This window comes from Moschus berezovskii, chromosome 6 (genome assembly GCF_049115385.1).
Source record: "Moschus berezovskii isolate FMDL1 chromosome 6, NW_MosBer_1.0, whole genome shotgun sequence".
Lineage (NCBI taxonomy): Eukaryota > Metazoa > Chordata > Mammalia > Artiodactyla > Moschidae > Moschus > Moschus berezovskii.
Window position 1 is genome coordinate 110,977,925 of NC_142465.1, and position 16,013 is coordinate 110,993,937.

The window sequence follows — 16,013 nt, forward strand, 5'->3', positions numbered from 1 at the left end:
TATTTTTCATTTTCCCTGCTATGACTGGCTAGCTGCAAAGGGGTACCCGGCTCAAGAATGAGCGGTGGGGAAATGTCTGCTGGTCATCACTGGAAACAGACAAAGTTGAAATCTGCAGGAATCACTTCTTCTACTTCACACTTTCTGAAGACACCTATTCTCAGCAATGTAACAGGCTAATCACACCACTGGTGAAGTTATTTGAGGCCAGTTTTTTATTTTTGAGACAGCAAACGCACAGGTAAAAAGTGGCTCTCGGGTCATCAATACGATGACCACAATCTAGCTTGGCTTGGTTACCCTTGAGAGTTGCCACCAACGTGAATGACAGAGCAGGGGGCCTGAGTTCACACACAAAGCTTTATTTTTTTTAGATGTAATGCAAATAACCATATCTAATATTTTTTTTCAGAAAACAAAAATAAATGCAAAACATGCTCAAAAACCAAGAAATCAAGTTGTACTTTTCATAAGGCACCACCAAAAACCCTGGTAAATTAGAGTCCATATTATATTTAAGTGTCTCACTATCGGGTAAATAAATATGCAAGGGGATAGTCAATAGGTCTTGAGGTTTACAAAAGACATTCCTGTTTGGACATCTTGGAGTATTGCAAGAGTAAGACTGAGCAGGGTGTGGCTGTGAACACCCGTCACATCCTCTTCCAGTGCACGTTGTCTGGTCGTTGCATAGTGGTGACTGGATATGGTCCAGGCCGAGAGAACCCCAGATACATTAATATCCATTCTTTCCTTCTCCTGCGGTAAATGCTAACTGCCACAGCACACCCATATCCAAAGTAAAGATAAGTTTTGATTATTTAAAAAAAAAAAAAAGGGGGGGGGAGATTTCAAAAAATAAAAAGCAAACCAAATGCCTGTTTTTAAAAATTTATATTACTGCCAAAGCAACTTTTTACACACATATGAAGCTAGTTCATATATAAACCTTTACTGAACCCACTATGTGTGGGACTTCACCTTCGTTTTTCCACAATTTTCAAGTTCCACTTCAACTTTCCACTTTCTCCTCAGAGTGGCTCATCCACCCTTTGAAAGAAGGGCTTTCAAAGTTTTCCCTCAACTACGCCACGTAAAAGCACTGGCTGGTTCTCACATAAACGTACTACAGAATCCAGGTATCGACCAGTAGGGAGTTTCTCCTATAGCCACAGAATTGCATCAGAATTAAAAAATTAAGAGAAACATATTTCTCAGACACACGTTGAAGATAAAGAAGAAAAGCACAGGTGGAACCGTTCTTGGCTCACGGGTCAGCCCTCACTGGCACTTTGATCATTAAAGTACGTCATGTGCAACCACAGGTTTCACGTTTGACATTTCAATTATCCAAAGCAGGACATGCAGCAGCTATCACTCCATGAAGCCCAGGTCTGAGTCACAGAGAGCTAGGGACTGGCCGCCCCGCAAGGCCTGACCCGGCACCTCCGTGTGGCTCTGCTGCGGTCACTGCAGGCAGTGAAGCCAACACCAGCCAGAGGGACCACGGGAGAGCTGTGGTCCCATGCGCAAGGGGCCGAGGACCTACTCTTGGCCTACCGATTTTCATCTTCCCTTCTATAACCTTCACCAAAATGCTTTTAGTGAACACAGTGAGAAATGCCTTTGAAAGAATTATTACAACAAGAAAGTTAAAGTATCAATATGTGAAGAATTGTGTCTTGGAGGAGACAGGAAGGGTGAAGAAACATTTTAAATCAAATTTTAATTTGACATGCTACACCACTGCTGAATGTGTTTAAGCTATAAATATGTAACTTCCTCTAAGTGAAAAGTTTTATACTAGAGTATCAGCATTTCTTTAAACAGATGAATCTTAGTCCACTAATTACAAAATTACACATTTTATGTATTTTTCTTCTTCTTTAAACTAATTTCACTCATCTGTTCTCAGCCTAGGTCTAAATGGTCAAGTCAGAACAAATTCCTGTGACTTTCAAATTAATACAGAAAATCTCACTGTATCAATTAAAGGATATATTTAGGTTTCAAAATATCTGAAGATGAACAGGAAGCTATTCATCGTTGGGAGATTGCCTTGCGACGTTCTCAGGTAAAACATGCAGGCAAATACCATACTGTGGACATAAATCATTTCCTAAACAGCCCTCTCTCCCCATCTACCTCTCTCCAAGAAGCAGAGCCCCTGAGCCATCTTTCTCGGCATCCTCATGTCCCTCTGCTGACAGCTGAAGGGAAAAGAAGGTATTTTAAAGCGTGTTCCAGGCAGCCATCACTGAAGACTGCAATTAATTTTTAACCCACAAGTGTCTGAAGGCTTTTACAGAGAAGACCAAAAGGCGAAAAAAAAAAAAAAATTGTGCTTTCTTCTATAACTGGATGAAACTCTTAACTAAGTAATAATATCTTTATGTACATTAGCAAAATGAAAACTTATGAAAATAGTTGCCTTGTAATTTCCACAAGGAAATTTATCTTAATCTTAAATCATACATACACTTGAGATGAAACATTAAGACCCATGCACGTCAACACTGATGAACAACACTCAAGATTTTATGATACCAGGGGAAGAGGGACGAAAAGATTGGTAATAGGAACTACAGAGAAAGCATGTCCAGAAACTGGATTTTACAGGAAAGGTTTTTTTTTTTTAGGAAGAGGTCTTTTGAGTTAAATCTCATACCCACTCAAACTGTGACTCGACAGTACATTTCGCTTCTAGTTACTAGAAGACATTTCTTTAAAAAGGGAGGATGAGAATATTAGCTGTTCTCTGGGCCCATCTTGCTCCCCCCTTTAAAAGAAAAACTGATGAATTTATAAGCCAAACCACGTATTTTCAACCCAAAATAAAGGGACACAGGATAGTGAAGACGAAACACCATTTTCAGCTTGTTTGGTGGGTCATTTTTGTCCTTAAAAAAAGAAAAAAAAAGTCCCCTTCTAATAAGAGCTTACCTAACACCTCCACGAGGACAGAACACGACAGGAAGGAGGACGACACAGCACCGTCGTTTCAAACTTTCACAAACAGAACGGAACAGAATCAAACAGAACCACCATTGCAGATACAGCACGATCAGGATTCCCCACAGACAGGGACGAGTCCCAACACACAAAGGAAACAGAATTATCTATTCGGACAAAAACAAGATGGACGATCTGGTCAGGCGAGGCTGGAGAAGGAAGTGCTAACTCCATGTACTACAAGGAAGCAGTGGGACTCCTTTATAAAAAGCAAGAAGAGAAAGCAAGCCCCCAAATGGATTTCTGATGCTGAGACTCCGTCACAAGCTGCTGGTAACGGTAAATATATATATATATATATATATTCATATATGTATATTAAAAAAGGAAAAATAATCTATTTATAGAACAGTCAGTAGTCAGAAGACATTTAGAAAAACATAAAAACAAGTCCTTTTTTCTTTTTTAAAAATGGATTTACTAAAACAACTTCGTCACCAGAGGTACTCTACGCCCAACTCCTCGGAGGAAGCCATGGGGCTATGGGATAGCACCCACGGCCGGCCTCGGTCAGCAACTGCCAGTCCTGGAACCAGACAGTGGGGCAGGGCTGCAAGGCAAAAAGCTGTTTTGCTGGTTTTGCTGGTGGCCATGCCTGAAGCCTGGTGGCACCTGGTACACTTGTCAATGAAGGTTTCCCTGAAAAGCACGCACCGCTAGCTCAGTGAAACATTCTGACTCACTGTCTCTGCTGCTGCTGAAGCCTGCATCCACACACCTGCTCTTCTCTAAATGCAGACCCAAGGCAGTAAGACTTCCCAAAGGCAAAATAGGCTGCCTGCCCTAAAATAAAATCTCTTCTTCCCAGAATCCAATCTAGTCAGATTTCTGAACTGGATGCTACTCTCCTCCTTAGGAAGATGGGGTGATCTGCCCCTCACTTAGGGTTTTCCTCTTGGTACACACAAGCACATGGAGCGGAGGTCTACAGGCCGGGATCCCCTCCCATGGCCTCTAACAGGACTACGTTCGTCCTGGTCCTCTCCGAGCTGAACCTGCCAGGCGTCAAACTCAGGTCAGAGTGGAAGGAAGCTGGTCCTCTGACTCCTCCCACTGCCCTAACTAAGGAGATCCAAGCAGTCAGCACCTCCCAACAGTGCTGGCCGTGAACCTCTAACTAGTATCAACTGGCCCTAAAACACACCCTTACAAGCCCTGTGAGCACACCAATGCAATGATGCCAACCTGCCACCCTAGAGCTCCAGTGTCTGGCCTTAATGTGACAAAGGACCTCAGAGGAGACGAACTGAAACCCTGCCTGCTGGACCAAGGCAGACACCCTCGGCACACAAGTGCAGACAGAGAACACGGGTCCCACGTCCATGCGCAGAGGAAGTCGGCTGAGAGGACTTTCCCAGAAGGCCGTTCATCTTTGGAAGCAACATTCCGAGTGGACCTAAACCACTCTACTCGATGACTACGGTTTCAGTGTGGTCCGTTTTCCCCCGTGTCCCAAACCAACCCAGCGTCTGCTAACTGTTCTCTTTAAGATCCTCCACTGGTAGCTTGTAGCTCATTATGAAGGAAGGGGGCGGTGCTGGCCCTGGGCTGTCTGGCCCCTGCTTCTTTGCACAGTTTGTACAGATGTAATCTTCACTTTCCGCCATTTCTGGAGAGACCCCCACACAAACTTGGTGAAACCACTCATCGCAGCCACCATCACACTGCACCCAGTCCACCTGTTGGAAACAAGATCAGGGATGTTTAGGTTACACATGCAGGAAGCCTGGGATACAAGCAAACCAAAGAGCTGCCTTGGCTTAAATGATAGCAAATAACGGGGATGCCCAGAGATAGACAATGACTTCTTATGGAGTTATTTTTTAAAGAAAGAAGCTGAGAAGTTAATCCCCCCCAAATTATTTTTCCGTAATGTGTCCACAAAATGAGGCCTCTTAGGTACTCCATCACCTCATAAATACCTGGGGCTCCTTGCAAGGCAGAAACATGTTTGAGAAAATTTGACAAAAAAAAAAAAAAAGGAACTTCTAATAGAGCAGCCAAGTAGTTTTAGCTAATATTAACAACATCTAGGCTCTAAGACAATGCAATTATCAATCAGGAAAGGCAGAGTACAACAATGTGAAGGCAATCCTGTGTATTAGCTTTATTTCAAAGAGATAAGCCAAAGTACTAAGAGCATTAAATACCTTTTTAGAAAAGCAGTCACATAGGCCACTTTTAAAACTAATATTTTTTATTCTTCTCTTCTTCCGTTACAAATACAACTCCCTATAAAAAGTTAGCAAATATCAGAGGTCAAATCTTACAAATTAACCAATTAAAACAGTCAAAGACACAGGTCAACAGATCACTCTGGGGTTTAAAATTAAGTCTGGGTAACTGACAAGTCAGTGGCAGAGGCCTGGCAAGCTGTGACCCTTCAGAGACTATGGTGACTATAGGAGTCTAGAAAGGGACTGTGGTTTGGTGGTGCTAAGTCTCGGGTAGACACTTAATGGTGAGGAGATCCTGGCTTTGCTATTTGGCAGGTGATTGGGGTGGTTTTTATGGCTATGCCATGGCAGATTAGAACCTTTAAGATAAAAGGGCTTCTTACTCTTCTCTACGCAAGATAAAAGTGGACCATCTTACTAACAATGTCGGAAGTCATGCACAACAATGAACTTTTCTAGAAACCAGAGCAAAGTGAGGAGAATGAAGGGATCCACGAAGTACTTCAGCACAGCTTGTGAGAAAGGACAGAAGGAAGGAGGAGTGGGCTAGGAAATGAGTTTCAGGGAAAGTGGGCAGTTCTCAAAATCAGTGTCCACAGACTATAAAACTCATCAAAAGTGTGACAGTCAAGTTAGAAGTTTCTGGGTTTTTAATAAAGGGTGGGAGAAATCATTTGTCAAAATAACCTTTTTGCTTTAGTTGTTCTTAGAATTCTAGCTCTCAAGGGGCCAATACTGTGTGGCATAAAGTTTACTGAATTCACTCCGAAGTCCACAGTTCTGATGTATGAGCTCAGGCAAGTCCCTACGGCTCCACGTCTCCCTCTGTAAAACGGAGACCAAGTCTTACTCACAGAATTATTTACATCAAGGGGTCCTCAACCTCCAGGATCTAATGTCTGATGACTGGAGGTAGAGCTGCTGTAATAACAACAGAAATAAAATGTACAATAAATGTAATGTGCTTGAATCATCCTGAAACCATCCACTGACTCCAGGCCGTGGAAAAACTGCCTTCCACGAAATAGGTGCCTGGTGCCAAAAAGGTTGGGGACGACTAATTTAGAGGATCAAATGAAGTAATGTTTGGCAAGGCACCTGGTCCTCAGACTGGGACATTGGAGGCATTTCTAAAATCGTAGTCTCCCAGCTCCACTCATCTTCTTCACACGAAACATTCTGCAGATAACTGACTGCAGCATGACTCATGCCAGAATTACCTGCCGTGTGTAGCTGAGACCGAGCCCAAACCTACAGACTCAGAATCACCTTGGCGTTCAAACCGGAAGCCTGTATTGTGACCAGCTCCCGGGTCATTCTCATAGATTCTAAACTTGACCTTCACTTTCACTGTGTGATACTGCTTTCTGCAAGTTCAGAGTGACTTGTTTCTTCAAATGAATTTTGTTTTTGTTCCGTAATTGTTTGTGTGATATTTAGCTTTTGAAGTCTTTATTGGTGGCAAACTGCACTGGAGGTACAGAAAACGGAGATGACGACTCCGGTGCAACAGATAAAAAATAAAGACAGCACAAGCAGGTGAAGATTTATAAAGTGCTAACCTGACAGTGGGTGAACACAGAGTGAGTGTCTGGCTGTGTGACGCTGGTCAAGGGAACTGGGAGGACGAGCTGTGGTCCTCTGGGCTGCTCAGACTGGAGGTGCCATCCCGGGTTATAAACACCTGAGTCGACAGGGAACTAACTATTCTAACCAGACCAGTCCCCACACGTTAAAAAAGTTATAATCTGTCATGTTTTGCTGCCAAGAAAAGTTTCTTTTAAAATCAAATTCTGCACCCTGCTCACTGGTTTCTGGTTTCCCAAAATCAAATCTACTGCTCTCTTTCAAATAAGATAGCATTTACCCTTTTGAGAGTATGGCTAGAGGTCCATTCCTAAGCCCAGCTTCCCCACCATTCCAAAAAAGCATAGTAACTTTTCCTGAGAGTCGATCCCAGCCTATAGGTCAGACAACAGTTTAGCCTAATAATTAGGAGGGGAAAAAATGGCCCTCTCTATGAATATCTTTTGATCATGTTCCTTGACCAACAATCAAAATTAGACTTTTGTCTGGAATGCTAACTGAATCCACAGAGGATTCTGAACAGACTGTGGCAGCCTGAACACTCGAGAACAAAGAATCTGGTTAACTGCATAGTAAGTCCTAATAGTCATTTCCCCTTTCATTATTTCTAGGAAGCGTACTGGTCAAATCAAAAAAAGTAGTTCCTGAAAAACTTCGTAGCTATGAGCTGTTCAAATATTAACTGATAAAGAGATTATCGGTTAAATGTGTGTTTAAAAGAGAAATATATTAAACACAGAAAATTATGTTGGTTTGGCATTTCTTGTTTTGCTAAATGGTTTCATATTTACGCTTAAGAAAAAATATTTGGCATGTTGTATTTTCTTCAATTCTTAGTGCATATTATTACACAGGGAAAAAAGAAAGCTGGTGATTTAGCGATACTCTTAGCTTAGTTACCCAACTGAACTCTTTATATTTTTGGCATTCAATCTCTTTTGCACCAAACTTTCTTGCAAAAGCCAGAGATGAAAATTAAAACAATTTACCTAATTAAGTACAACATATGCTTAGAATCCCTATGTATGTTTTTTGGTGCTCTCATCAATAAGTAACCAACCTTTTCAGTCTGCCCGAAAGTAACCAGTTTTCCAAGACACAGGAATTTCGGTGCTGAAAGTTACAGCTGGTCACCTTAGTCTGACATCACCATAGTTTGTGTGTGTGAGATGCGCTCTGCTAAAAGGAGATAAGAATGATAAAGGAACTGATAATGCAAATACTTCTGCCTATATGATTCTCCACAAAAATCTTTTAAAATCAGAGTGGGTAACAGTTAAAGTGAGAGATAGAAGTTTATAATCTCTCTGTTTACTGTATTGGACATCTTAGAGAGGTAGTAATGGTAAGAAAAAAGCCCCAGAAAGAAGGTAAAAAAGTTAAGGGGGAAAAAGTCTATTTTCATACTAAGATTAAATATTTACTTCAATGCTGAAAAATATTACTTATATACTAGCTTGAAAGAACTTGCTCCTTCAAGTTAACTTGTTTAACTCTTGGTACCAGTAAGACTGAACGAAAGTGGCAGAGTTCAGGGACAAAAAGAATCTGAACCTGAAAACTAATCTTTTGAAAATAGCTCATTATTTAAAAAAAAAAATTAATTTCAATTTAAAGTCAATTTGATAATGATGGAAGAGATAGTTTTGGGCTTTTAAAACCGTTTACTTTTTTCTTTGTGCAGCTTGAAGCAGTTGTAAAATAACTTAATGTAGCTTTTTACAACTGTGTATTCTATAGTATTTTTTTATTTGGTGAAATTTTAACTGTTAATGTTTTTGGCATTGTGCTTTGTACCATTTATTAAATAAAAATTAAAAAAAAAATAAAACCTTTTACTTTATTCTGATAATATTTTTTTTTCTAAAACATCTTTGAAATAGAGGCTAGATACATTTAAGTAATCCTTCAAAGTTTTCTCAATCTGCACATTTTTACATAAAAGTAACAGTTATTACTTGTTAGAAAAAATGTACATTTACCTAAATATGAATGAACCCTACAAGTTGTGTGTGTTTATTTTTTGCTACATAGTGTTTAAAGAACAGACTTCTTTTAAAAACATTCTTTTCTTGGTATCCTTTTGTAGTGAAGATGTATATCATGCATTAATTTGTTTTCCTTAAAGAAACACTACACTTCAAATTGAGGAAGTTGTAAAATTATTTACAAAGTTTTTAAAGAAATACTCAGGTAGTAAAATTGTGTCAGAAACAAACTTGGAGGACCACAAAAACTGCAAGACAGCAGTGTGATGGGCAAATGTTTATAATCTGAAATAATTCCCATTTGAAATTAAACACATTACAGAAATACACCATTTATAAGTTTCTTTTATGTACCTACTGACAGGGTGAGGCACACTTGCTCACCTGTGTGTTCAACAATCTTTTCTACTAATCTTCACAAATTTCTGTATATTTTAAACAATAGACATTTTTTCTAAATATGTGGCTAAATTTCCTTTTGCGCCATCAAAATGAGGATGATAACGTTCCAGATTTTTTTTTTTATTTTGGCCACACCACCCAGCTTGCAGGATCTTAGTTCTCCAACCGGGGATGGAACCCGGGCCCCCTACAGTGGAAATGTGGAGTCCTAAGCACTGGACCACCAGGGAAACCCCTTTTCTAGATTTTTAAAAAATATCTACAATGTTAAGAGCAAATCTTAGGGCTTATATATTGATCACATTATTTTAAATAAGTAAGGCAGGATATGTTAAAATATCAATTTTGTAGCAGAAGAGAGAAAACTGTCTGCAGTGTTATATGCTACAGAAAGAGAACAGAGACAGTAGATGAACTGAACCTGTTTTAAATGCTAAGCAGAGGAGAGAGTATTAAGTGAAAAGGAGGGGGAAAAAAAGAGGAAGGTTATGACGGATATAAACACTGTAGAAATGATGACGGTAAGCTAAAAAAAAAACAAACAAACAAAAAAACCACATCTTGCCGCCAATCCTACAACTGATGTAAAATTAGTTAAAAGAGAAAGAAAGGGGAGAAGGCTGTCAACACTAAGCTACTAATGTTTCAAGACCCAAAGAGAAACAGGTAACCTTTCATAGCCTCTTTAATAAATTCAGATGAGAATAAATTCAAATAAAAGATAAAAATAATACAACACATAATGTATCTAATAAGATGCTTTAAAAATGTTTACAATATAGAAAAATGCTTATGAAATTAATAAAGATGTAAAAGTGGACAGTATGACATGATATGAAACAAACCATACAGAAAAAGAACTGGAAGGAAGCACACTAAAATATTCCCAGTTGTTATTCTTGGAGAGCTGGACTACGGGGTATATATTTTACTATATACTCATTTTCCAGAAGTGAGAAAACCGTTAATAATTAAACATGTCATATGGTTCTGGGCTGTTTTTGTTCTTGCGTCTCGATTACCGGGGGGTTAGCGGAGCACCTGCTCTGGGAGCCAGGCCTCTCCTGTGGTTTTGCCGCTAACTGGCTCTATGACTTTGGTTACAGCATTCATCCTCACTCAGTCCTGGCTGTATCATTTGTAAAATGAAGAGACTGGAGAAGGTGACCTCTTCAAGCTCTAACAGTATTTAACCGAGGAGGGAACAGTGATGCAGCTGTATTTATTCTGTTTATATACTCAAAGTGAGGGGTTATTAAAATTCTAAAAGTGGCGTAAGGAGATAAAGTTAAAGCCATGAATTTATTAATAATCTTGAAGGGAACACCAAAATAGATGCCTCCAGACATTTAAAGAACTAGGATTTTTCATAAAGTCCATCCATTTTTCTCAGAAGTCTTTAACATCAATATTGCCTTAAGAAAGATCATCATGTACTTACTAATATTTAAAGTTTAGGGCTGACATTAAAAAAAAAGATAGTACCTTTAAAGGTCTCCATTATTTTCTGCAAGAGATTTTTAAAAATCATGTTCTGATTTTTAAATACATACATAGGCCTGAGTGTGGCTAAGACGCAGACCAAAGGGAAGATTTAACCCAAGTTTTACGTCTTCACAACAAATCTCCAGGCAATTTGCTTCCTGGGTCTTAGAACTCTAGCCTGGGACCTTTTAGGCCACACTGTGGCTAACTGACAAGGTGCTTAGTCCTCCAAGGCACTCTACAGGGAGGGCACACGACTGCTCTGTGTCCTGCTGTGGCCACACATGGGGTGCACTGCTCCTGGGTACAACACAGCTTCTCTCTGCTCATCTGGGATGTTCGCTCTGTACACAAATTCTAAAACACATTTCTTCTATTAAAACCTCCTAACTGAAAATGGTTCAAAACACTGTATTAAACATGTGATGGTGCAAGGCCAAATCCTGGGATCAACACAGACCATCACTATGTCACAGCCTCGTGTGCCTGGCTGCTGCTCCGCGTCTCCGTACACAATCGCTGGGACGCAGAGAGACTCACCTTGTCCTTGCAGGGCCTCTGGCAGTTCTGTGCAGCGCACACAGCATTCTCATCGTCCGACTCCTCCGCTCCAGACCAGTCGTACTTGGAGGGAATGTCCAGCACCTTCTTCTCTCTCTTCTTCTCGGTGCTCTCTTTCACAAGTTCGACTTTGGCTGCAGCGGCCTTCTCCTTCTTTTTCTTCCTCTCTTCTTCTTTCGCTAGCTTCTTGGCCAGTTTGTTCAGCTCCTTTGATTTTTCTGCACTTAATTTTAATTTCTTCTTTTTAGGTTTATCCATTTTCTTTAGCTCCTTGGACTTCTGCTTTCCTTCGCCAAAAAGCTGCTCTACTTTTTCTAGCTTCCGTTTCCGTTTCTTCTCTGAAGAGTCCTTTCCTTTTATTTTTAATGGTTTCTCTTCCATGCTGTCATCCTTCAAGAATATAAAAAGAGAAACAATTTAAAAGCAAGACATTCAAAAACAGTTTTATTCTCTTATAATGAGGTATCATGAATATACAATTTCATAATGACAGGAAGAATATTAATTACCAAGGCTGGGGGGAGGGAAATGGGATTTATTATTTAACAGGTACTGAGTTTCTGTCTGGAATAATTTAAAAGTTCTGGAAATGGACAGTGGTAACAGTTGTATAATATTATAAATGTGATTAAAACAACTTAATTGTGTATTTTAAAAGTTAAAATAATAAATTTTATATTGTATACATTATGCAATAAATATTCTAATATTTTAAGAAGACAAATATAATATTCAAAGAAGGTAACAGTAGAAAATAATGGCAAGCCCTGAATAAAATATCTGACTAAGCTAAAATATTTTTAACTTATTGGGGGTGGGGGGAAGGCCAAAAAATTGTCAGCATATATTACACAGTCTGTAGCATCTGTCTGTAACTGGGACAAAAACATAGAAACATACTGCATGTATACTAAGTTACACAGCAACTCTTTCGGTTTTTATTTACCAGTATTAAAATTCTGAACAAGGGGTGAGGCAGAAGAAGAAATACTGAAAATCATAAGCTTGATAATTACTTAAGAAATAACACTTCCTAAGATTCTGCAGGTAGAAGATGAGATGATTAGACAGCATCACTGACTCAATGGACATGAATCTGAGCAAACTCCAGGAAACAATGGAGGACAGAGGAGCCTGGTGTGCTGCAATCTATGAGTTCGCAAACAGACACGACAGTGACAGAGCATAGGAATTTGCAGAATCATAAAGAATACTGGGTCACAAGTGTCTTAAACCTATCACACCTTGAATAAGACATTTAACTTTTCAAAACTCTGTTTCCTTATATATAAAATCAGAAAAGACAGTGAGTATGAAGAAAAAGCTCTGCTAACTAGAAAATATTATCTAAATTAGGCACCTTCGATCTGACTTTCAAACCAAACTACAATGTGCCAGCATATGACACTGTACCTTCCACTTTACAGAAACAGTCAAGGAAAAGAAAGATGAAAAGAACACAGGAATCAAATGCCAGAGTTAGAGCCTCGGTCCCTCTGCTTTTACTGCAATGTAAGTTCAGGCAAGTTTCTGCATCTCTGACCCTTACCTTCTTTGTAGGTAGAAAGAGCTAAACACGTGCCTTGTCTGTCCTTTCCTCTCCTGCTCAGGATTATAGTATCACAGATAAAAAAAACATGGGTAAATTGTATAAAAATATATAAACTACATATAACCTCAATAAAGAAAACCATAAAGCAGAAACCCTTTGGCTTGGTGAGAGAGAAGGACAACCGGAGCACTATCCACCAGTCCTCCCCTTGCGGTGACCTGTGGAACCTCCAAGGAGCTGGGACATTCTAAGTGGTTTTTAAACCACTGTGTGATAGGCTTCCAACCTGTACCTCCATGATGTGCAGGAATCGATCTTCAGAGGGTGGGTGTGTGGCCTGCAAAATCCGCCATATGTGCTGAGTCTCATCCAGGGACACCTCCAGGAGATCTCCCACCATCATCAGCTCCTCCAGCTGAGCTTTAGCTCCTGGCGACAACTCCAGCACTGGAGGCTCCAAGCTCCGAGGCACCAAAGGGCTCTTCCGAGGCTGTTTCCGTGGGGTGCTAGAACCTTTCCCCCAAAACAGAAGACAGAACAAAACATGAAAACTACTGAAAAAAGCAATGCTTTCAAAGTAAATATTTAGAGGAATGGTCCCTCTTCCTCCAACACTTAATTTAGGTGTTTAAATTCACTGCATTAGTATGAAAGTGAAATTTTAAAAAAACACAGAACAAAAAAGGCCTAGAATTCTAATGACACTCTAAAAAACTGGTTTAGAGTGAAAACACAGGTTCCATATCATTTATCTTGTGACTGGAGGGTAAAGGGAATGCTCTCTCCATTGTAGAAGATACCAAAAGATTAGACATATAACTGCCACATATAAATAACCCATTACCTGCCTAATTAACAGTAATAATATGCTGCTCCATAAAATCCTGAATTTTTCTATGAAGACAGAGATATTCTCCATTTTCCAGAGGTGTGACCTAAAGCAGTCTGACTGATTTTCCCTGGGGACAAAGACTAGATAGTGAACACAATAGAAAAATTATTTACCAAGGGATGAAGAACTAATAAAGCTTTTCAAAACCAGAATGAGTATTCTTCAAAAGCAGCAAGTTCCTCAACAACTAATTATAAACAAATAGAGGATAAATAACAACTGATTTGATAAAATCAAATCAGGGGTTTGGTAAAAGCAGGATCAGAAGGGGCTTGATGGACTCTAAAGGGCTTCCAATTAGGAGTCAACGATTCTACAGAAATTTTCTACCATTATGACCCAATGACAGAAAAATGCTACCAGAGCCTGGATTTTCCAAAGTTGCATTTTTCAAATTCTACTGCACTTCATGGTCAGGATTCATACTTGAGGAGAGACTGCCAGTGTAGTGTCAGACTTCTCTTACCCACACTGTTCCCCAGCATGGTAATACCTTGAGAGCAGCTCTTAGAAGCGGACGAGTATGCGTGTTCTGCACAGAAGGAGGGTGCCGTCCACATGTGCGTGACCACCTCCTCAGACTTGATGGGGATCTCTTCATCACAGAAGAGGTTGGGCTCCAAGCTGCTGGAGGACTTCACGCTGGCTGTGTCCTGAAGAAGCAGCCAAGGGGGTGCTGAGAATTAGGAACACTTAACTTGTCCCATGACAATAATCTAAGCACAGGCTTTTAATACAACACAGTTGGTGGGGGGACCTTAAATATCTGGTATGAAATAGGAAAGAAAATTTCCACTGGGGAAAACACAATGATCACCACAGTTTCAAGCCAAAAGTAAAGCTCGAGAGCAATCCACAGAGATAATAAATCTACAAGAAAGCTACAATTTGAAGAATAACCTTTCTACAGTCTACAGCACATAAAGATTCCTGTTGCTTAGTTGCTCAGTCATGTCTGACTCTTTTGCAACCCCACGGACTGTAGCCCGCCAGACTCCTCTGTCCATGGGATTCTCCTGTAGCCATGAGTTAAGAAACTCAGACCATTTAAGAAAAAATAAAATGGACTTAGGAGGGGAATAAAGGTTCAGATGTGGTACCTTAAGGACACAGCTCATCCAATCCTCTCTAAAGGTTTTCAAATCCAGATGCTTGCTTACCAGTTGCTGCTTTTACTTACCAGCTAGCTGCCCTTACTTAAAAAGCCCGACTGACAGTGTTTAAGTTATAAATCCTGACAACTCCAAGCAGGTCTCAGATGACTCTCCCCTGAAGTTAGGCTCCATAACCCACACGTACAGCTTTAATGGTCATAGTGCAATCCGGAATACAGAAATCTCAGGTATTTTAACTGAGAGAATTTAATAAAGTAAACTGGCTAAATTGTACACTGAAGGCTTGAAAAAGCAAACAGAAACATCAAAGTAACATCAAGGTAACTATAAGAAAGAGCTGCCATCTCTAGGGCTTGAGAAAAGAAGTGGGGTTATTAGAACCAGAAAGCTGGAGGTCTGCAGAGCTGGGACCCAGACCTGTGAGGAGCAGGCACTGGCCTGAGTTCTGCTATCTCTAACAGAATACAATGTGGCTGGCTTCTCCGGTGCAAAAAAAACAATTAGAACTGGAACCAGCTGCCACCGCCAGAGGAAAAGACAAAACAAAAATCAAAACTCCAAAAATCAAACAAAAACAGAAAACAGTAAACAAAACAACAACAAAAAAACTGTAGTTCAATGATGGCAGGAATGGAGAATAAAACGGTAAGGATCAAGTCCCTTCTCACTAAGCGGGCCTTTTAATGTTCTCTAATGCCCTCTGCTGGCAGAGGGAGGCTGCAGGCAAAGGATAAACGTGCAAACCACAAGCCTGTGGGCCAAACCCAGCTGGTGCCTGGTTCTTGTATGCAGTGTGAGCTAAGAACATTTTTAAATTTTAAAAGAGCTGTAAAAATAAACAAACAAGAAGACATAACAGAGACCACATAGGGCTTGCAAAGCCTAAAAATAATCTACTCTACATCATATATAATATCACTACACATAATGTATGCTAATATATACATGTGGTACTTTACAGGGAAAGTTTACCAAGCACTGGGATACTCCCAGCCCCAGCACCACCAAGAGGAGTACATGGGGGAGCTTAGAAGACCAGACAACAGCTAAGGACTATTGCAACAGCTGACTGTAGGGTGCATGAGAGGAAGAGTAGGGTCATCAGAGACTATGCTCCATTAAACAGTATACTTAAAAGGTTTCAAAAAGAGACTCTGGAAGACAGTTACACTCACTGAGAATTTAGGAACAGCAGTTCACATAGGTCTTAACTTTCCTGTTCCAGAAAATTTAAGTCCTAAA

The 16,013-nt window shown here is 40.1% G+C and overlaps 1 protein-coding gene across 3 annotated transcripts in view; it reads right to left on the reverse strand.

The window, feature by feature from the left end:
- Positions 1 to 346: 346 nt before the first annotated feature.
- KDM5A (lysine demethylase 5A) overlaps positions 347 to 16,013 on the reverse strand; it is a 66,251-nt gene continuing 50,584 nt past the window's right edge. Inside the window, exons 25-29 of one of the 3 annotated variants that reach the window (XM_088837421.1) lie at positions 14,150 to 14,309; positions 13,051 to 13,277; positions 11,192 to 11,602; positions 5,163 to 5,244; positions 4,556 to 4,691 (exon numbers count right to left, since the gene is read on the reverse strand). In XM_088837421.1, coding sequence (XP_088693547.1) covers positions 5,200 to 5,244; positions 11,192 to 11,602; positions 13,051 to 13,277; positions 14,150 to 14,309 — 843 coding nt within the window. In that variant the 3' untranslated portion in view covers positions 4,556 to 4,691; positions 5,163 to 5,199. Of the gene's footprint in view, positions 4,692 to 5,162; positions 5,245 to 11,191; positions 11,603 to 13,050; positions 13,278 to 14,149; positions 14,310 to 16,013 lie in introns of all 3 variants that reach the window. The other 2 variants (XM_088837420.1, XM_088837419.1) reach the window with 2 other exon arrangements.